At 53.2% G+C, this 20,977-nt stretch overlaps 9 protein-coding genes across 9 annotated transcripts, besides 2 other annotated features; 7 read left to right on the top strand and 2 right to left on the bottom strand.

Annotated features, from left to right (window-relative positions):
• Positions 1-1,143: 1,143 nt before the first annotated feature.
• On the top strand, positions 1,144-1,744 carry BO72DRAFT_340046 (uncharacterized protein; the record flags this gene model as incomplete). The annotated part of the gene is made up of 2 exons (XM_040940601.1): positions 1,144-1,311; positions 1,562-1,744. Coding segments are annotated over 2 exons (351 nt in total), but the record flags the coding sequence as incomplete, so codon positions are not given.
• Positions 1,745-2,126: 382 nt separating this feature from the next.
• BO72DRAFT_464214 (RING finger protein) lies at positions 2,127-2,936 on the top strand (the record flags this gene model as incomplete). Its single annotated transcript, XM_040946629.1, has 1 exon — positions 2,127-2,936. The coding sequence occupies one exon, from the start codon at positions 2,127-2,129 to the stop codon at positions 2,934-2,936; it is 810 nt and encodes a 269-aa protein (XP_040794984.1).
• Positions 2,937-4,891: 1,955 nt separating this feature from the next.
• BO72DRAFT_502359 (S-adenosyl-L-methionine-dependent methyltransferase) lies at positions 4,892-6,201 on the top strand (the record flags this gene model as incomplete). Its single annotated transcript, XM_040949058.1, has 4 exons — positions 4,892-5,119; positions 5,172-5,453; positions 5,703-6,037; positions 6,099-6,201. 4 exons carry the CDS (start codon positions 4,892-4,894, stop codon positions 6,199-6,201), a joined length of 948 nt encoding a protein of 315 aa, XP_040794983.1.
• Positions 6,202-6,403: 202 nt separating this feature from the next.
• On the top strand, positions 6,404-7,520 carry BO72DRAFT_502358 (uncharacterized protein; the record flags this gene model as incomplete). Its single annotated transcript, XM_040949057.1, has 7 exons — positions 6,404-6,413; positions 6,475-6,569; positions 6,629-6,943; positions 7,009-7,076; positions 7,135-7,193; positions 7,247-7,294; positions 7,375-7,520. The coding sequence occupies 7 exons, from the start codon at positions 6,404-6,406 to the stop codon at positions 7,518-7,520; spliced, it is 741 nt and encodes a 246-aa protein (XP_040794982.1).
• A 192-nt stretch (positions 7,521-7,712) lies between these two features.
• Positions 7,713-10,095, bottom strand: BO72DRAFT_505219 (uncharacterized protein). The gene is made up of 8 exons (XM_040949179.1): positions 9,636-10,095; positions 9,400-9,565; positions 9,252-9,304; positions 8,879-9,098; positions 8,762-8,812; positions 8,685-8,708; positions 8,521-8,628; positions 7,713-8,460 (listed from the first exon to the last, which is right to left on the bottom strand). Exons 1-8 carry the CDS (start codon positions 9,660-9,662, stop codon positions 8,060-8,062), a joined length of 1,050 nt encoding a protein of 349 aa, XP_040794981.1. The 5' UTR covers positions 9,663-10,095; the 3' UTR covers positions 7,713-8,059.
• Positions 10,096-10,712: 617 nt separating this feature from the next.
• BO72DRAFT_418093 (alpha/beta-hydrolase) lies at positions 10,713-12,418 on the bottom strand (the record flags this gene model as incomplete). The annotated part of the gene is made up of 2 exons (XM_040942622.1): positions 11,826-12,418; positions 10,713-11,728 (listed from the first exon to the last, which is right to left on the bottom strand). Coding segments are annotated over exons 1-2 (1,593 nt in total), but the record flags the coding sequence as incomplete, so codon positions are not given.
• Positions 12,419-14,812: 2,394 nt separating this feature from the next.
• BO72DRAFT_505206 (uncharacterized protein) lies at positions 14,813-15,364 on the top strand (the record flags this gene model as incomplete). Its single annotated transcript, XM_040949178.1, has 1 exon — positions 14,813-15,364. One exon carries the CDS (start codon positions 14,813-14,815, stop codon positions 15,362-15,364), a length of 552 nt encoding a protein of 183 aa, XP_040794979.1.
• Positions 15,365-15,997: 633 nt separating this feature from the next.
• On the top strand, positions 15,998-17,519 carry BO72DRAFT_454084 (uncharacterized protein). The gene has a single exon (XM_040946144.1). It carries the CDS (start codon positions 16,030-16,032, stop codon positions 17,413-17,415), a length of 1,386 nt encoding a protein of 461 aa, XP_040794978.1. The 5' UTR covers positions 15,998-16,029; the 3' UTR covers positions 17,416-17,519.
• A 546-nt stretch (positions 17,520-18,065) lies between these two features.
• BO72DRAFT_502353 (pantothenate transporter liz1) lies at positions 18,066-19,786 on the top strand (the record flags this gene model as incomplete). The annotated part of the gene is made up of 5 exons (XM_040949056.1): positions 18,066-18,959; positions 19,024-19,209; positions 19,284-19,390; positions 19,441-19,580; positions 19,641-19,786. The coding sequence occupies 5 exons, from the start codon at positions 18,066-18,068 to the stop codon at positions 19,784-19,786; spliced, it is 1,473 nt and encodes a 490-aa protein (XP_040794977.1).
• Positions 19,787-20,220: 434 nt separating this feature from the next.
• Positions 20,221-20,489: a sequence feature (Protein overlapping with rRNA (BO72DRAFT_393150, RAK70964.1) was converted to a misc_feature.).
• A 27-nt stretch (positions 20,490-20,516) lies between these two features.
• Positions 20,517-20,586: a sequence feature (Protein overlapping with rRNA (BO72DRAFT_393150, RAK70964.1) was converted to a misc_feature.).
• Between the last annotated feature and the right edge of the window lie 391 nt (positions 20,587-20,977).

The following is a 20,977-nucleotide window of genomic DNA, read 5'->3' as shown; positions in this document are numbered from 1 at the left end:
GTGACTTGAAGTAGTAAGCTAGCGACGGGCAACAATGTAACATGGGAAAGCTAGTTTCTATTAGTTGGCAAGGTCTTCTTCGATATGGGGTCCGTTTCAGGATGATAGGTAGACTCAAGAGCCCTAACCGCTCCCGCAATGGCATACAGAGGCGCAGCGTGGGGGCCATCGCGCGAACCACTCCCGATGTCATCTCCAACATTCGGGCCCTCTTGGCGTATGAGCTAGTCCCTGGCTAAGAACGGGCCGAATCGAGGGCTATGGTTGCATTTGTTGGTCCCAGCCAGTCAGCTCCACCGCTACCCCCCAAGCTCAATATTAAGTTGTGCTCCCATGCGGAGTTTGAGGTTGGTGCTGACTTACCGGACCCTTGATGTGAGAAACGGCCCAGAATCTACCACCACACCTGAAGCTCCTGTCGCTCTTCTTTAATTTTCACTTTATTACTCACTTTTTTTGATTTGCGCCAACGAGACTTCGAGACCACAGAGTATCGTGGGAAGGGTACACATTCAGAGAAAGAAGGGCGGGGGTAGTCTGAAGAAGGTAGCACTCTGACCAGGGTTTGTTAGGTAATTTTGGATCTTAGATCTTGGCATTGGAGCGCGGCCTGGAAGGAAAGGCCTTCTAATGGTGTCTGCTACGTCTGCAAGACTTGGACGACCAGGTCCAGAAAGAGACGCAGGCGTTTGTGGTTACTTGCGGGCTGCAAGTTTAGAAGCATCGTCCACAATGACACTAGCTTGTCCGGGCCAGGAAAAACTCTTGCCTGGTGAACTTCGCCGCATAAGAACCAAAGGAACGACGTCTTTCACCGCAGTCCTGGTTTACAAGTCGAAAAGAAACTCACCGATGATATGCAAGCGTCAGGCTACCTCACACTCTTCCCAAACGGCTGCCATCAAACCGGCCAGAAGTCCAATTTCAGACGTTTCCTATATATCCTCGCAGGCGTTGTGTACCTATTGCCCTTCCTCTACATTGCTCGCCTCTTCCGATCGAGCCAATACGCGGGCTCGAACGGGCATACTTCACCAGAATATGGTATTAGTAGACCCTTCCATCGAGCTGTCTCTGCGACGAATGCTAACCTTATTATCCCATGCAGCGTTGAGACAGCCTCTCTCCACTATCTACAGTCCAATATATTGGCACACAGAATACAGCGCACCAGGAAAAGCGCATTCAAAAATTGATGATCTCTGGTACGCCATTCTCCCTTCCCATGGCTTTATTGCAGTTGACCGCCAATGGGCCGCCGCTCGGAATTGGCCGGACACTTTGTTCATGCCTAACGACACCAGCAAGGAAGTCTATCTGCTCGAGGCTTACCATCATTTACACTGCCTCGTAAGTAACTCATATAAGGTGGCGCGGAACAGAGAGTAAAGAGCCTTGATTTCAGCGGATCATGCGAACCACCTTCTGGGAAGCCGTGGAGAAGCGACCCTTCAGCCACGCAAGCGGTCTGGGGCATGTTGAGCATTGCTTTGATGCCCTGCGACAGGTATGATACCATTGAAAAGCAAACATGAGACTTGCTGACCACAGTATCTACCAGGCCATCCAGTGCTACGCAGACAATACTCCGCTCTACACCTTTGGGAAATTCACGGCTGGTGATGGTCAGGTGCATCAATGCAGAAGTTGGAATGAACTTCGCGACTTTGCCACCAGTCATACCGCTTGCTATCGAGATAGTGTCGAGCCGATTCCCCTGGGAGCTCATTTTGGTTTCTGTGACGACGGCGGTGACGGGTTGGAAGAAGGTGCAGATCCGATGTAACGAGATCCGTGATCCTCAAAAGCAAACAACACTTGTCTGCGATATCTCTCAGTCAGGAATATTTCACATGAATAACGCATCGACGACCAAGAGAATGACGCACGTACGCTTGTATTCCGGTAGTCTTCATTACTGACAAAGATATCACACTGAAAGATTTCTTTCCAATAGAAGCCTGGGGTCTGCGTCTTTGTTCAGCCACTCCGTGGTAACCTGTTATATAAACGGGCTTGAGTTTTAAGACCTTCGAGGTCCAACGAGTCTTGGAATTTACTCGCAAGTTATCCACCATATTGGGGCTGAAAACACCGAAATCTTGATATCTGATACTGTATTCGCGATGGCTGACGAGTCTCCCGAGCTTACCCCCGAGGTCTTTGAGGCCCGAGCAGACTTGTGTGTTCAGTTGACCCACCGGTTTATAGAGCTCAGCCGCGAGGTCTACAGACCGGATATCCGAGATTCGCCGATCACACACCGGTTGGGCCTAGTCGATTTCGATCTTCTCCGATTCCTGGGGCTATGTGTGTACGTTATGAGGCAATCTCGCAACATGGGTCACCGGCCCAGCCACCTCTTCCTCGCCCAGCTCGAGGTGGTGTCAGTGACCTGGGCTCGGTATAGTCGGATGTATGATGAGATGTGTGCTGGGCGACTACGGGATGTTGCAGACACCGACAGCTGGGTCGCCGAGTTCGGGCCCGAGATCCTGCCTGCGCTGATGAGAGAGCGGCTTCCGGGCTGTTTTTCCTCTCGACTGGTCACCTTGCAGGATGCCACTGTTCAGCGCATTGTCCGCGGAATCGTGCAGCAGTACCTCGGCGCGGAGGCAGCAGACCGGATGGGGATTGATAATCTCCCCACGGCGCCTCGCTCGAGCCAAGGAAATGAAACGTGCCTGATCTGCCAGCAGCCGCTCGAGGAGACCCAAGGAGTGCCTCTCGAGTGGTGCAGGATCCAGTGTGGCTACGCCTTCCACTCCCAATGCGTGATAGAATGGTTCACAACCCCGCATTCAGCGCACTCTGCGCCCAGATGTCCACACTGTCGCCAGCTGTGGCTGGCTCCCATGATCGGTCTCCTTGGAAGTGTCTGGCGAGAAGATCTGGCGCTGGCATTATTTATTCTCTCTCTATCAAGTATAGAATAGAGACATATTTTTCATGTGGGCGTTTCTTTAACCCATTCAATACAAACTTAATTGAAATCCAAATCGAACCTCCTTGAAACTAGTACTTGAAACTAGTAAGAACATAAGTACTTTTCTAAACCTCAGCAGAAAGAACGCTTAGTACCTGTAACAAAGCAGACCATGCTCGGTGTCAATGAAAGGAGCCACCCAAGCATCTGATCCAAGCCCTCCATGCAAAGCCGTTCATTGAGACGGGCAGAAAGTGACTCAGGGAGTGTCTGCTGCCACGCCCACCATAATCAGTCCAGCTGAGAGTGATGGAGGAAGAAGACGGGGTCCAACTGTCTGTACCTTGTCCATGTTACCAGCGGTTTCCGAAACGGGAAATTATTGACAGTTAAGACAAACAAAACAGCGGTAAGAATAGACTAGTAGGGCAAACAGAATGAGGACAAACAAAGCTGCAGAGGCAGTGATCGTCCCAAAGTCATCGTACGCCGTACGCGGGATACTCAGATGCAGTCCATCCTCCAGGGTCAGAACAAAGTCCAACTCGTCTTTGATCAGCAGCAACTGCTCGTTGGAGGAAGAACTTTTGATATTCCCCTGGTCTCTCAAGCCCCTGTCCTAGGCAAAGTAACGCGACAGGCAGTGTGGGGGAGTATATTGGTTGGCGAAAAGAACTTGGAGACCAGGGAAGAAACCGGAGGGGACACATTATCCGTGGATAGTTTTGGGGTCATCGTTAGGATTCAAGCTCGGGCTGGAGCCCTACCTGAAGCCGTATGCCGTCGCCGCCAAGCCTGCACTGCTGATCTCACACAGGATTGGCAGTTCCTTTCGCCAAAACCAGACTCCAGACCCAGTACACTGCATGGCCCGTGTAGCCATAAACATCGCGGAGTGCTTGCTCATTAATGGGTCAAACAGCGGTGCTGGGCTAGAAATTCGATGGTGTGGTGTTCTGGTCAGTCACTGGTCAGCCTGGATTGTCCTAGTGGGTATATCACGGCAGGCAACCGTTGCCTACATGAGTTCACCGCGTGAATGTGTACCTAGGGAAAATCATGGCAGAAGGTATGTCAATGTGCAGGTTGAGAGAGACGGTTGATCTTTCAGGCATTGCACAGCTCCGATGCACCCCAGCTGCTCATCCCTCGACAACGTTCGCCATTATTGATGAACAGGGCACTCATTGTCAGAAGGACAAGGAAAAAGGATCTAGATAAAAGAGGTATAGACGGTGACCCAATAATTGAGACCCATTGACCCTGGTGTTGATGGGAGACTGACATGATTCTGAATATCATTCATTATTCACAATGATTGACAGATCGATTATTTGTCGTCGCATTCTCTGTGAATTGTGGAATCTTAGGTAAAGCAAACATGAATTTCGGGATCAAACACCTTGTAAAACTGTCAGTCACAATGCCACTCAACCAACAGTATACCATAAAGCCCTAGCCAGTGGACGTCTGGCAAAACATAGCTTTGGCCAGTGAAGTACCGCAGAAAGGACCAAGGCACGTTGGTGAGATAAATCAGCCGCCTTTGCTTGTCCTCGCTTGCGCAATGGATCATTTTCGTCCCTTGAATTGGATACCCATCCCAAGAAATAAGGATAGAAATCTTGTGGCGGACATTGGTCGGTGGGCTGCTCAGGTAAGACATCAGACCCACGGTCCTTCTGGGCATGTTCCGGCGGCACCGTCCACCAAACCATTCGCAAGTTGAAACCGTCGTGCCTGCGTCGATGGCTTGATGACGGACTTCTTGGCAGTTGCTATCTTCAATGATCCTGAGAGTCCTGACAGGATTTCATAGGCCCCACTACCTCAGATTAATCATTCCTACCCATTTCTCTCTCGAGTTTCCGCTTTACTGGTATCGTTCAACCTCCATCCGGTCAAAATCGCACCAAACTCCTTCTCAACCTTCTTCAGTCTTGCGAATAGTCCTTCATGTTCAGAATGAATCCCAGTCGAATTGTGGAGTTAGCAACACGCATTCAAGGACTGACGAAAGAGATCGACAGTCATCTACGAGAGAATAACCTCCCGGCTCCTAGTTTTGAAGAAAACGGTCCCGTTGAGCTGGGCCTCTCGGGACACATGTTATCAGCCCGCGAAGAAGTCTTGTCGTCCACTCTTGAGCTTCACGACCTTTTCTTGGGGCCGTCAAATTGCCTGCGTCCGGTGGTGAGTCATCGAATAGACGGAAGTTACTCTCACCACTGATTTTTGTTTGCAGTTGAATGGAGTCAGCCTGCAGGCAATCTACAGATTCGACATCGCTCGCCATGTTCCCGTGAACGGAGAAATCTCTTTCAGAGAGCTCGCTGAGAAATGTGGATTCGACGAGGCCAACTTGCGTCGCACATTGCGATTTGCCATGGCTTACCATCATGTCTTCCACGAGCCCCGCAAGGGCTTTGTCGCTCACACCGCGGCCTCACGCAGGCTGGTAGATGATCCCACCGTACGCGCTGGGCTCGGGTACATGTTTGAAGAGGTCTGGCAGGGATTTGCCCACGTATGCATGCCTTCTGCTTCACCTGGATCAGCCATGCTCTCATTCTTTCTGGCCTTTGACACTTTCTGCGTTGGAACAATATCACAGCGATGATCCTGGGCGAACGGTCGGTTGATTGCTCTTATGGCTCGACGATTTGCCTCTGCAATGTCCACACCCAACGGCCACCACAATGCACCGTCCTTCCTGGTACAAGGGTACGATTGGGGTCAACTCGGGCAAGGGACAGTCGTAGATGTTGGCGGATAGAAGGGCAATGTCAGCAGCCTGGTAGCCCAGGACTACCCCGAGCTCCAGTTCATCGTCCAGGACCTGCCGAGTATGATCGTCGGCGCAGCGGAGAGTCTGCCAAATGAGGTGCGGGACAGAATGTCATTTCAGGCGCACGACTTCTTCACACCGCAACCCGTGCGGGCCGATGCGTATCTGTTCCGGAACATCTTCCCCAACTGGTCGGACTCGCCTGGCGTCCGGATTCTTCAGGCGCTGATTCCTGCCTTGCGGCCCGGAGCTTGGATTATCGTGAACGACTACCTGCTCCCTGAGCCAGGGTTACTCTCCCTGGTTAAGGAGCGTGCTGTCCGGTATGTACATACCTTCTGTTCCTAGACCGATGGGGACGGAATCGCTGATATGAATACCCAGGAACATGGACATGATCATGTTTACACTCTCCAACTCCAGGGAGCGAAAAGAGGCGGACTGGGTTGAGTTGTTCCGGAAGGCTGATTCTCGCTTTGCCAATTGAAGTATTTGGACGCTGGAGGGAGCATCCATGGCTATTATTGAGGCTTCAATGCAGGAGTAAAAGACTAGGAGTCGACGATTGGCTTGCACTGGTAGCATGGGTACACTATCTACTCCCTCAAAAATGGACTTAGGCCACCTAGGCCACCTCACTGATTCTTCGTCGTGTACGGCAGGTCCTCGTCACAGGAGAAGCTGTCATCATGATAATTGGTAGGCACCTGCTCCCTCCAAAACGTAACAATGAATGAAGCTGACCTTACGACATGTCTAGGCGCCGTAAAGCACACGGTGGGCGCCCACTCCCCTGTCGATATCGGCGCAGCCATCCTGTATTACGACGGATGGGACCAGATCTTGTTGGAAAGAGTAGTCTTCACCTTTCCTTCAGCTTCAATCTCCCACTTACACGTCGCCTTCCCTTGCAGTTGGAATTTCCATTCAACATCATGCAGCCCCTTGCCCTAGCTTTGCTCAAGCTGTCTGTCCTATTCTTCTACCGGCGACTCTTTGTCGGACGAATCTTTGACATCGCCAGCTGGACACTGATTGGCGTTGTAATCGCCTGGGGCGTGACATTTGTGATTGCGCTGATGACAATGTGTGGGGCGAGCATCACGGCCAATTTCGGCACCCTGAATGACCTCATGACCAGTTGTAGTCATAGCTTTGCCATTCTGATTGCGCTGTCGGCATCGGACGTGGCCGTCGATCTCATCATCTTAACCATTCCACTGCCGCTGGTGAGCTTTTCTGCACGTATACTGGGTTACGACCCCACCAAACAAGATGTTTCTGACCGCATCAGGTTCTGTCTCTCCACCTCAACTTGCACAAGCGCATTGGGATTATAGTGGTGCTGCTTGTAGGGTCAATGTGAGCGACCCTCATCTCCTCATTCACTCTGTGCTAGTCGGCTAAACTACGATCCCAGGACGACGGCGTGTGGCATCGCGCGCATGTCACTATTCGCTAGGATTCTCGGACCCAAATGTATACTTTCCATCACGACTGTCTCCCTAACCATACTAATCGAATGCTCGCAGTGCTCTCCACTCAAACCGTAGGCGGCGTATCCTCGACCGATGACATTGGTGAGTCTACTGCATAAGCTTCACCTCAGCCCTTATTCCTACCTCAGACAACAGACGCAGCGCTGATCCAGGAGCCACAGGCATTGTCAGCATCCTCATGTTCTGGGGGACGCTCGAAACCGGGGTGGCGATCGTGGCCATCTGCCTCCCCATCCTGTACCGGATCGTGCGCGACGTCTCCCCCGGTGCTCGGCTGCACAGCCTGCTCACGTTCCGACAGCTGTGAGGGTCGAAGGACGACGATAGCTCGTCTCTAGAGGGTGCCAAGGTGGATCCAGAGGCAGGTGCTCCGCCTCGCAGATTCCGCGGACTTGGTTTCCTCCTAAAGTGTGGTGGGTGGTGGGAAGAAAAGTCGCACGGAGAGGGCAATGAACCTGGAAAGAAACCTAAAGGGATGGCAAGTGATAGCAGCGCAGAGATCAAATTATCCTTGATTTTTAAAAGGGAACGAGTCCACCGTCGCTCTGCCGAAGTCGATGCATCCCGTCGTCACGGCTGATGTGGTGCTCAATGCGCAGCAGCATTCACCGAGGAGCCAGATGTGGGAGATGAAAGAGATTCAACGTACGGTTGAGGTGGTCTGAGCCGAAGAACAGGGGCAAATTTACAATCTACCCTGTACTCCCTTACCCGAATCACACGACGTAAGCTTCCTGGGTCACAATTATATGAAATTATTCTACTAAAGAATGGATAGTTTTGTTTTTCCTCGCAGGTCAAGCTCCCCAAGATTCAAGAGACCTTGTTCAGAGCCAAGCCTAGCCTCTACCGAAAGCTTCGTCCATCCGACTCCCCCTCGTGCACAAAGTACTCGCGCGTGACAGCAATTCCAGCACCATTCTCCAGCGACAACGGCAAGGCTCCATGATCCTTGACCAAGCCGTCTTCGGAATCATGCCGGGACAGATCGTCCGGGGTGTTGGCCGTCTGCGTCACCGAGACGGTGGTCCGTTGTTTGCTCGTGGGGCCGCCGGTGGTGTTGTACCCCGAGTTGGACAGCTCGTAGCCGCGCCGGCCGCTGTACGTCCCGGTGCGCGAGTGGCTCCCAAAAACCAAGGTGCGGAGGACAGGAAGGCAGGAAGCGATGATGGCGATGGAGGCCTCGATCATGGAGACGGTGCAGGTGATCATTTGTTCGTTGAGATGGGAGTAGATGGCTCGGATGACTGCAACGCTCGTTAGACATGGCACTGTGCACTGCTTGTTGAGCTGATGGTACAACTTACTACTCGAGATAACGACCAAGACACCCAGCAAGAAGACGGAGATAACACCCCACTTTTGTTTCTTGGGCATCTTCAGGCGGGCGACCTGCGAGATGGGGAGACAGATGACTGTTCATGGGGTTAGAATCGAAGGGGTGGCTCGTAGTTAAGTTGTGGCGTCTTACTGAAGACATCAGTGAAGATGTTGACTGCGACATGGTTAGCATTCCAGCAATTGCAAATCGGACACGGGGCTGCGTACAAAGAATCGTCAACCAGTAGTTGATCGTCGATGGCTTGTCTGGGCACGCCACTGCATTCCAGTCCCATTAGTACTGCTGGTATTCATGACATCTCCACCGCATTCGCATCCACTTACATTCCGCATCAACCACGCTCCGCCATTGTCGGGAAGGAGGATAGCACTTGAAGACGATATCGAAGAACAGGACCAACCAGGTCGCCGCCAGAACGGCCAGAGTGATGTTGTACACGGTCTGGTACCGGGTGCGATCGGCGAGACGCTTGTAGAAGATTACCAGGCTGGCCTTGATGAGCCAGAGCGTGGTCACATAGAGGGTGGATCCGGGGATGATCATCTGTCACAGAGCGATCGATAGTGGCCGCAGTTAGTCTCAGCGTAGTGGGTGTGTAGAGGATTTGCGCCGGCTGTAGGCCTCGGATCGGGGCAGCGCACAGAGAAAGAGGGGCTCCGGATTCGGGCGTTGTCCGATTGCTGTCTGCAAACTGACCTTCATCATGTTGATCATCTGATCTGAGTCCATGTTGGCCGCATCCGACATGCCTAGAGGAAGTCCACCGTTAGATCTCTCTCGCACGGATCACTCTGCATGCAGGTGGATTTGGACAACGGGGGAAGCAGCGATAAACGGTACATACCCAGGTTAAACATATAATGCTGGATGACCAGATCTCCGATCAGGCAGAGCGCCGCAACCGTGACGAACAAGTCGTCGAGATACAGCCGTTTCAACAACCGCCATCGCACACAGAGTCGACAGACGAGAAAGATGCACGCGATAATGGTGACAATGTACCACGACACCTGTCCACCCCGAAGTAGTGCGTTAGCAAGAGAATACCGCTCCTAACAATCTCTGACGACGACGACCTACCACTTGGCCGGTATCTGGACGACCCATGGCGACGAACAACCCACGATGCGGGCAGAAAGTCACGACGACAAAAACAGACGGAGACAAGAGGGCATCTCTGCAGCAGCTGCAGCTGCTGGCAGTCAATATTAATAAACCGTGATCGACCCGCGCAGCCTGCCAGGGAGCGTTACGTGGTGAGGATTTTGGGAAAACCTTATCCCATGCTGGAAAGCTCGTTCTGGCGGTATGTTTGGAGGAACCAGCAAATCCACGAGTTTGGATCGGGGAAGGCCCGCAGGGACCTCCCTCTGGAATCTGGATCTTGATTCAATGGTGTGCGGTTGTGTGTGCCTGTCTGTGTGGTTTTTGCGTGGTGTGGCCACTGCTTAGGGGGGGATGATGGGGTGGTGTGGTGGGCGGACCAGCACTGGAGGGGAGTATGGCCCGAGGCATTGGGACCCTCGTGGACCATACCATCTCGATAACCCTGCGTGACGGGGAATCGGAGATCGGGGTAGCAGAAGGAAATCGATAGTCTCTCCGAATGTTGGTGGAACTGGCCGTGATTGCTCCAGGCAAAACTTCGGCGGCCCACAGTTAGGGTTGCGGATCCACCCAAGTGAAACATTCTTCGGACGTCGTCCGTCTCCCCTGCAAAACACCTTTCTGCATGCTGCACGACATGGTACGCCATGTGCGAACTATTGATTTCTAGAATCCACTAACCAGTTCACACCGTTACACTGGGATCAACCGGATGCAGCCAGCTGTGCGTTGGAAAGATCACAGGTCGGGATGGAAGGGTAAGCTTTGTACGGATCAAACTCTATCGGCGATTTGGACGCATTCGGATTATGGAGTGACGATGATTCACGTAGATTAAAAATTGCTACTCAGGCTTCATCATGCAATGAGCCCGCTGACAAATCCCACAATAGGAAGCGAAAGTCTAATAACAAGAAAAAAAATTAATTAATAAAATCTGAAGCCGAATGAAATGTCGAGGTTCGCTATGCTGCGCCGAACAGACTTCCCCCCCCCCCCTATTTTCGATTCTTCTCCTGCGCGCCTCCCCACTTAAGAGCTAGCCGCAGCCAACTCCACGGGATTCTGGACAACCGGGTAGTTGGGGTAGTTTGGCTTGTAGACCTTCTGGCAGCGCTGGTTGTAGGTGCCAGTCTCTCCAGCCTCGATGGCCTCCTCGTTACCCGGCACACCCAACAGGGCCAGAGGTCCGTTCACCGGCGTGGCTTGATCCCAACCGGGGCCAGCGCTGGGGTCCTTGATCCAGGCAACAAACCAGTCGTTCATGTAGTCGGCCAGGTCTTGCTCAGCAGCCGTGACTCCGGTCAGCTTGGCGAAGCACTCGTTGCCACCGTGGAAGAAGGGGACCTCGCTGCCGTGGGAGGGGCCGATGTCGGGGATACCCAGGACGTTGGAGTAGTTGCCGAACCAGCGGTAGATCCAGGTGTTCTGCTCCTCCGAGCGCATGTCCAGGAAGTAGTCGGTCGCGCAGTGGAAGCGGGCATCGCCATACGAGGCACCGCTCATCCGGGAGATGGAGGAATAGTCATCGGGGTTGTAGGCCTCCAGCAGCTCATCGGCGGGCACAAACGCCAAGTCGGCATCGTAGGTGCGGATCCACGAGGAGAAGTTCGTGTTCTCCGACCCATAAACAATGCCGAAAAGCTTGCCCTCCTTGTCCGAGTTACCGACGATCAGCGGCAACGACTTGGGGTAGTGGCCGTTGGCGAAACGGTCCGAGTAGTTGGAAAAGCGGGTGAGATTATCCACGACGGGGCCAAACCACGTGTTGGAGGTTGAGTTGAAGTAGCTGGTCTGGAAGGCATAGGTATCCACCTTGCGCAGGCAGTCCAGAGTGTAGTCGTCGGCAGTGCAGTCCAGGGAGACACCCGCATCGATCATGTCCTGGACGACCTGCTTGAGGGCGACACCCACGGGCGCATTGGCCGGGCCGGACTGAGCGTTGGCCGACATCTCAATGGCACCCGCCAGGAAGGTTTCGGGGTGGTTCCAGAGGTAGTCATCGACGTGGACACCACCGGAGGAGTGACCTCCCAACACGATGCGCGACTTGTCACCACCGAAGGCTGTTCAACGCAAAGTCAGTGGGGACGGTTACCACGTGGCAGAGAGGGGGGACTGAGGAATGTTAAGCATTAGGCAAACAAAAGTCAAAATACGGACCTTCGATGTTGTCATAAATCCACTGCAGGGCGAGCTCCACATCCAAGATGCTAAAGTTCTGCGACTCGCCCTCGAGCTCGGGAGCATAGGGAGAGGCATACATGCTCTCACGATAGTTGAAGTTGACGTAGATGACATCCTTGCGAGCAAAGTTCCATCCCTGCCATTGCTGGTTGCTGCTACCACCCGTGACCATAGCACCACCGTAGATGTAGACAAAGACGGGCAGGCCAGTGCCACTGGGGGGGGTCCAGATGTTCAGGTTGAGGCAATCCTCACTCTGGGCAACGATCGTCGTGCCGGACATGGCCTGGGCGCACGAGGGACCAAAGGCCGAGGCATCGAAGCTACCCCCCTCATAGGCGGTGGCAGCCAGGGGCGCCTTCCACCGGTTCTCACCCGCGGTGGTCTGGGCGAAGGGAATGCCCAGATAGACATTGGTGTCGTTCTGGGAGAAACCATAGACCACACCCTGCTCGGTGGTGACGCTGGGAGAGGCCTCAGCGGCACAACCCAGAGCCAAGGCGGTGGCACTCAGACTCAAGGCCAGATTGGCACTCTTTTGCAGAAGACCCATGATGACGGTGGCAAAGATCAGTCAATTGATCTGCAAACAATCTGAACTGTGCTTGCTCAGGAGGAAAAAGTGCTCAAGACTGGGCCCGTGGGAAGAGTATTTAAGGAGTTTTGGGGCCAGGGGGAGAATGCTCGCCGGCTCGCCAGCTCGCCAGACGGCACACCGGATCGACTGCCGAGCCAGCCCGATCCAGGCTACCAAATTAGCTGGTGAAAGAACTTAGTCTCGTTTACACTTCTTCTCGATGGACGCTAAAGTACGACCCAGACCATGGTTACACCGTCTGTTCCTTCACCTGCGCTAAGACAAGACCAATGATTCCCCCTCGGGTGGGGGTTACCACATGGCACTACACGTGGTGCAATGAGCTTGGCTTTCGACTATCGATTTTTCGAGTCAGTCCCCCATCGGAAAACCAGGCAGGATGTACGCCTCTACGATATCACCTCGTGGTGGTGGCTGTTTTGCTGCATTCTGACTGCTGGGTTCGGAGTCTCTTCGCGAGAGGATCCTCTCTTGGAGCACGAAATGGTCGAAACGAGGCAGACACCGGGCAATCCGTTGGGATTCCTGACTAGTCGACGACTGATTTTACCTAATTGAATGTGCTATAGATGTGCTATCTGGGTGGTATCTGAAGGATTGAGTGGTAGGATCTGCTGCTGATCGTCTACCTCGTCATATTCGGATGATCTGCCGAGATCTGGCTGCCCACGTGGGAGTTGAACGCTAGCCAAGACTGACTCACCAGCAGTAGACTATGTAATTTGCTTGGACCATGATGGTTCCCCTTGGTAAATTCTCCGACTGATACTATGAGATGGATTGATTTTGAGTCGGATAGGGGTGTTTGGGGAGGGTAGGCGATTGCCCGGTCGACCGGACGAGTATCCGGCTTCATCCACGGTCGCAGCCAGCTGCCAGCTGCTGCTGCAAATCGGACGCCCTCACAGAGTCTCAATTGATCGATGTAGTTGCTTCCGGTCCAAATTATTGCCGAATTGGACATAATATCTCGGCGTCATTAATCACAATAGATAAAAGTAGAAGACAGTATATTCTGTGCTTGTAATATATCGTGGTGAGCCTTTCGGTGGCAGATATATATTTCTATGAGGCCTTGCCCTTACCACCCGATGCGAGTGCACAGAATTTGAGGATCTGACACTATTTACCATCAAAAACAATACGCAGAATGCGATCTAAGAAATGACACAGCTGTCCTGAGCCATAAGATGTAGTCTGCAATTGAGGATCACTATGAAGCATACACCATCCGGGGTGGGAATGTCAAGTCCTCCAGAACGTGCGAATTGCTGTATATTGCTACACTCGAATACCATCTCAGCACGCTGCAAACATGCCAAGAGCCAGGGGATTCGAACTTCGATCCCGGGCATTGACACGGTTTTCACCCTCGAAATGAGACCGAGTCGAAGTTGCATCATGTCCGGGCATTGAACCAGGGAACCAGCAGTTGGCCGCCCGAGGAGGAAATATCCACGGATGTCCACGGATGTATTTATGCTATGCAGCTTACGCAGCATAAGTGGGGAAATACCCCGAGACGAGACCCAGTCCAGTCCCTTATTTCCCTGCAACTCAAAATCACCTAACTAACTTATAGCATGACTTGGGATACAATTGATGGTCGCTAAACCTGCGTTCATCGCATCCCAAATACCATGTCGCATGCTCTCCTCACTTCCACAGAAGTCACTCACGATGTCAAACTGTCATATTAATCTAAATAAATTAACAATCCGGGGATCCAATCCACTGCCCGCCGCCACAACCAAGACAACTCCTTGGCGAACGCCTCCCACCTCGCAGCAGGCAAATTTACCCGCGTGATGATGGAAACCTTGGGTGAGACGTACGGGAGAGGCGGACGGCTGTGAGGCTGATCAGCCGGGTCCATCACCTTTTTCCGACGCGGTTTCAGGTGTTGAATTCTATAACACTGGTCGTCGCAGACATCGCCCAAAAGCCACCTGATTGATCATCAAAGAGAGAACTGAGGCAGGCTCACTAAAAGTTGAGACTGCCGATCGTGCTGCTCAGACGGTGCCATGACTGTATATTCGCTTTGTTTTGTGGTCATGGAAGATAGGGCACAATTCTTTCAGTACCATCTCATAGTAGAAGAACAAAGACATTCCTAAGCAAGGTGATGAAACATCTCAGCAAGTTGCATGTCGGTCCACGCAAAAGCTACAACTGGATGAACATCTTCGTTTACTTCATCTCTAGAACATGCCTCTATGGCATCCAACATGGGATCTATAAATAGACCCCAACCTGCGCATCCATTTAACTTGGCCATTTACACCAATATTGGTCCCTCAACCCTGACACCGAAGAAGACCCCAAGTGCTTTTCCACCATAGATTCCACTGTACCAGCGATAATGGCCAGCATTGCAGACTCCGACTCGACGGCCGTCATGTCCGAGGGAGGCGCCATCGAGTGGGATCGCGTACGAGGGATCCGCGACACCACGCGGGCCCTCCTCGAAGCCGAGTCGCCGTATATTGCTATTCCCGCAGCCGCCCAAATCCTCCAGATCGGACCACGCAGCCTGATCGTGCGGGTGAAATGGCAGTGGGCGCTCCGCGATCCCACTCGGGAGGAAGTCGGGGGGTTGGTCAGCACGCTGTGCGGACAATTCGCCCTGTTGCGGGCCCAGCGTCCCACGGCGGAGCCCTTCCATGGCTTCATCCAGATTGGGTCCGTCGTCGTCCTCTACACGGAGGTGCGGTTCATCCCCGCCCCGTGTCAGGGGGCGTTGTGTATGCCCGGGGAAACGCTCTCGGGCCAAACCCGGAGCTATCATGTCGAGGAGGATAGCCCAATCCTGCAGCACTGGCTCAAAAATGAGGTAATGCGCGGCGCTCCGAGCCATCAGGAGTTGGTGGCTTGGGGACTCCCTGACTATGGACGGGTCTTTCGGAATGCGTAGGCTTTCTATACACGTAAAGTTATGTTAAATAAGATACGGAATCACCAGTGCAGGTGGTTTTATTCAAGTGATGTCACTATCGTTCATTCCTCCCAGTATGTGGTGAATGCAAGCGTCTCGACTCGCTCAGTTGCCAGTTCCAGGATGCAAATAACCGGCGGTCGGATCGGCATGATGCTCAAATATTCTCCACTTCAATCTGAGCCGTTATTGTCCAGAGAATTATAGGCCTAGCCGGAGTGATAATCAATCCAACAAAGATGTACGGCCTTCTGCATTGATCTCTGCTGGTACAAGTAACCTTTTCCCGCCAGCTATTTATCTCTCGTACAATAAGTTGCGAGCTCGGCGAGTTTATAGGGGGCGCATGGTGATCTGGCTTGTAATCATTCCTCAGTTCCAAGATATGCTCATAGGCACCAAAGGCTGCACAAGATGCGGTGAGGGCGTCGCACCCTGGAGTATGACGCGTGATGCATGCGCGACACGTAGGATTCGTCCCAAGCACCCTGCATGGGACAACAAACAGGGAACACCAAAGACACGTCAGGAACCTTAAATTTGGACTCGAGATACTTAAAAAGGAGACCTCCAAGATTCCCCTTTCTACCTCCTCTTGTCATGAACCGCAAACCTAGCCTCGCTATTGCTTGTATTCTCCCAGCATGACAATCACGGCGGACTCACTTTTCGATGAGGTAGGAGCGAGCTATGAAGCTGCCTTTGCAGACAATGCGCCACTTTGTGCCTTCATCGATCAGGTCAGCAAGAAGTTAGCCCCCAACAGTCGGGTGCTGGATGTTGGATGCGGCACCGGCAAGCCCGTCGCGGAGATCCTGGCAACCGCAAGCCATCAAGTGCATGGAATCGATATCTCCCCAGGAATGGTCAAGATTGCCACGTCGCAAGTCCGGGGTCAGTTTGAAGTGGCCAACATGAACACCTTCCACCCTTGCCAGTCTTATGATGGCGTCTTTGCGATTCTATCGCTGTTCCAGCTCACACCGGGAGAGCTGTACTCGATGATCTTTAAATTTGCCGAGTGGCTCAACTTGGGTGGCCGCTTGGCCCTCGCGGTGACGCCCAGCACCGGACTGTTGCCGGACAAATGCACCTACGATCCCACCTGGGATTGTGTGAGGATGCTCGGAAAGTACTGGATGGGAAACTACACCAACGAGGTCTTCCATTCGGAAGATGGATGGGCTCGCCTGCTGCAAGCGGCCGGTTTGGTACTCGAAATGGAGCCCGTTGACCACATCTTTTGCCCGACTGGCAACCGGGAATACACGCACCCTGAGGCTCAGCACTTCCTGCTCGCAAGGAAGGTTGAGCCGCAGCCTTTGCTGGGCCCGTATCCAGTTCCAATTGCTGAAATGCGTTCAGACTGTGTCGACCATCTTGGTATTTTCACCGATCGCTTCGTGAGCGACGACCTCAAGAGCCTCTGCAAAGAGGTCGCAGTGGATGGAAAGAAGATGCTTGTCCTCGGGCAAGACAGTTGGAGTCAGTATGCAGGCTGTGGGGAATTTCAGTCCCTGCCAGACATCACCGATAACCTCCCATATGCACCTGACTCGTTTGATGTCATCGTTGCGCCCTGGATACTCGATAAGCTTCCGAGCCTCAGACAGGCCATCGAGAAGATGACCCACGTGGCACGTCAGAAGAACTCACAACTTGTCATCCTCCAGGGAGCTCCTGGAAATGAGGCGGTGATGCACCTGAACGCGGCCGCGCGCTCACCTCGAATCCGCCAGCAAGGCCAGATTCTGCAGGAAGCGGCGCAGCTGTTGACAACACAGGGGTTCGGGCACATCTCTCTAAAGCGTGTCCGTGCACACTATGCATTCCCCGAAGAGGACTTGCCAACCCGATGCTCCGTGGCTGCGGAATGTTTGGCCGCGATCACACATCGACAGCATCCGAACTATGAGGTCATCAAGCACATCCTGACTGCGCGGCTGAAGCTTCATTTCCAGGGCAGCGCACACGCGGTGGGAATGGACATGGTTGCCTTGATTGCGAGGTCGAGCGATGCGGAGAATTGACCGCTCGAGTTGATGATCAGTAAAGTGAATATGTACTCATATACTCATGTACCGAGCGACCTTCTCGCATGTTCGTTGACCTCATGTTCAAAGTATGGCTAAAGCCCTTCTACTCGGGTACAACAAATGGGAATAAATTCATATTAGTACTGGGCATCATGCGCCCCCCTCCTAGTGGTGGCCGTTGGGGACAGACGCTCTGACCCAGTCGCTCACCCGTCTTCTTGCGACTTCGAGTGAAAAATTGCCTGGAATATGGCCGTGAGACAGCAGAAATGAGGAGCATGAGGAGGGGAAGTAGAAAGTAAGGGGTATAGTACCAGGTTTATAGGGCTGCGATCGGGGGTGTTTCCCGAACCAGCCCTAGTTTCGGGGTCTTCACATTAACCCTGGCCTGCAATTGAATCAACAAGTGAGCTCCCCGCGGTTTGATCCCGTATCTGCACTAGACCAATACTCCTAATGCATGTCGAAGCTGGGTGATTGGGTGGTGCTGGTGTTAATCAATGAGCCTTATCGCGCAAAGATCACGCCAACATGTCGTGATGCACCAAGGCTTGGCCTGAGCTGCCACTGATAAATCTATAACCCCGCAACATCGTCACCTCCCAACAACACTACGGGCACGGCCAAAATATCCAGACAGAAACATGGCAGACCACTGTTCAACATCGAGTGCTACAAAGCGGCCTGACACCAAGATAAGTCAGGTTGTGGACTCCAGCCCACCACCGCGCCGCACGTTCCGCTCCTTCATCTGGGACACAGATACGCACCTGAAAACCCCCGAGGAGCGACGCTTGCTCCTCAAACTCGACGCAGCCATCCTCAGCATCGGATGCCTGGGTTTCTTCATGAAATACCTTGACCAGGGAAACCTGGCCAACGCCTACGTCTCGGGGATGCAGGAAGAACTCGGCATGTATGGCAACCAGTACACCTACGCCGGGACCCTGTACACGATCGCGTATGCCGTGATGCAGATCCCGAGTACGCTCATCATCCAACGCGTGCGCCCGAGTATCTGGCTCGCTGGGATGGAAGTCGCCTGGGGCGCGTTCACCTTCGCTCAGGCAGGGGTCCGGACCGTCCCCCAGTTATATGTGTTTCGGTTCCTGATCGGCCTCTTCGAGAGTTCCTTCTTCCCGTCCCTGTTGTACCTGCTGGGCAGCTGGTATACCAAGACCGAGCTCGCGAAACGCGTGGCACTGTTCCACATGACCGCGCCCCTGGGCACCGCGTTCGGGGGGTACCTTCAGGCGGCCGTGTATGAGAACCTCAATGGGGCGAGGGGGATCGACGGCTGGCGCTGGTTGTACCTTGTCTGTGGGTGCATGACCGTTCCTGTGGGTCTGGCGACGTTTCTGTTCCTTCCTGACACACCGTATACCACGCGGGTGTGGTTTTTATCGGAGGAGGAGCGCGAGCTAGCCAAAGCGCGCGTCAGCAGGGCGGGCGTCGCGCCGCCGGTGAAGATTACCTGGAAGACGTTCACAGGCGTGTTGAACTCGTGGAAATGGTATGCTTTTGTCATTGGCTATGTGGTGTGTACTCGGCTCTTGTTCTCGGTAGCTAATGAGATGGCAAATTTATGCTAACATGTCACAGCTGTACGGCTCCTCCTGCGGCGGCAACGGCTACTTCGCCATCTGGCTCAAGTCAGAGAACTTCTCTGTGGCCGATCGCAACCTCATTCCGACGGGGACTTCGTTGATCTCCGCCGCGTGTGTGGTGCTGTGGGGGTTTCTGTCCGATTATACCGGAAGCCGGTTTGCTTGGGTGCTTATCCCGCTGGTGAGTGGACTGCCTTGTCCATCTGGTGACTTAGCCTGTGCACGGTGCTGATGAGAGCCGGATATGAGAAACAGATATGGGGCCTCATCCCCAACGGTATCCTGGCCGTCTGGCCCCACAGTCTCGCACTGAAGGAATTCGCCTTCCTGACCATCGGGATGCAGCTCATGACCGCAGTATTGTAAGTTGTCCAACAATGTTGCACCTTCCACTAGGATACTGACGGTCCAGCTACTCGTCGGCCAACGAAGTATGCGCGGACAACAACGAGCAGCGCGCGGTGGTGATCAGCAGTATGAATGGCTTCCAGTACGCGGTCGCTGCCTGGCTGCCGATTGTCATCTTTCCGCAGACCATGGCCCCGTCGTTTCGTGAGTGTTTCTCAATCATCTTGGGATTTGTTCTAGATCTAATCGTGTTGTGTTGGCTAGGGTACGGCTTCCCGGCCACGTTTGGGTTGGTGCTAGCGGCCATCATTAGTGTGGTGGTAATACAGCTGTTTGTTTGGCGGGATGAGCGGAGGGCGAAAGCACGTCTGGCGAGTCTGGGATCGGATGATGAAGGGGTTGTTGCGTGAGGTGTGGATACAGCAGGCAAGTGGTGTTGGTGACTACCGCCATATCGAAGTTGTCGGTGCTGTACAAATATCCTTGGATTCCATAGGTGTTAGAATCTCCATGCAGGAATATGGATTGAAATGTTTGACTAGCGCACGTAAGATGCGGAAATACATCCCGGCAACATCACCGTTCTACCGTCATATGCCAACAGAATGAGATCAGGGCTGTTTAACAGAAATCAGCACCAGGGAAAGCTTCGGTCTGCTGTCTTCGATAGCCATAGCTGAATTCACATATACAGCAAATAGCCCCCAGCAGCACCACAGCGGCTAATTTTTGAGGGCCTTAAAATCGCCACCCCGTCAGCAATTTCGATGACCTGGGCGACTTGCTGACATCATGGTTAAACTCGCCGGACTCGATCATGGGATGCTACCACATGGTAGACGACCTAGTCTTCTACAATCGATACATCAATTGACCTGTCTGTGCATGTTGGATGGGCCTTGCCTGTTCTGCTGCCCCCCACCGATACAGGGCTTTCGGGGATACGTCTGGCGGGGGCCACGGACCCTTCATGGTGGTAGGGAGTTTGTAATGCATGGCATGAATTGTTGATTTTTGAAAAAGGGAAGTACATCTGCCATCTTCCTTCTACCAGAGGCAAGAAGAAGACAACGTCAGCATCGGGGAAAAAAAACATACAACAGAAGGGATTCGCTGGTGGTCACCCACCCAACTACTAACCTCCCGGCGTGTGGCTTAAGTACGGCTGAGCGGACGGGAAGCCCTGTTTTCCACACCCTGTGGTCGTATGTACTTACCTGCATCTGTTTCAAAGCTATATACTGCAGCGACGCAGTGAATCAACTCCTTATCCACAATTGCCTGTTCACATTCACCCAGTCATCCAACCAGTCAAGGAAGATGGGAGAGATTGATAACCGACGTACAATGAACCTGACGGCGGCCCTGGGGCCTTGGTGCCTGAGGTGCCAGTTTACCGCCCGCCCGGCTGCCTAGCTGCCTAGCTACCTAGTAGTTCTCCGATAGCCTCACGTAGAGGAATCAACAAGCCTTCTCCATCTCCCAGAGGCCTCATCAGAACCCCCTACCTTCTCCGTCCTGCATCTTTGCTCTTCTTCACTTATTCTCGGCTGTCCGACCATAATTCCATCTCACCTATTTGTTCATTCATTCCCCCCCCC

This window comes from Aspergillus fijiensis (assembly GCF_003184825.1).
Source record: "Aspergillus fijiensis CBS 313.89 unplaced genomic scaffold BO72scaffold_122, whole genome shotgun sequence".
Taxonomy (NCBI): Eukaryota; Fungi; Ascomycota; class Eurotiomycetes; order Eurotiales; family Aspergillaceae; genus Aspergillus; species Aspergillus fijiensis.
The sequence above is the reverse complement of the archived record's forward strand: the minus strand, read 5'-3'. Positions and strand labels throughout refer to the sequence as shown.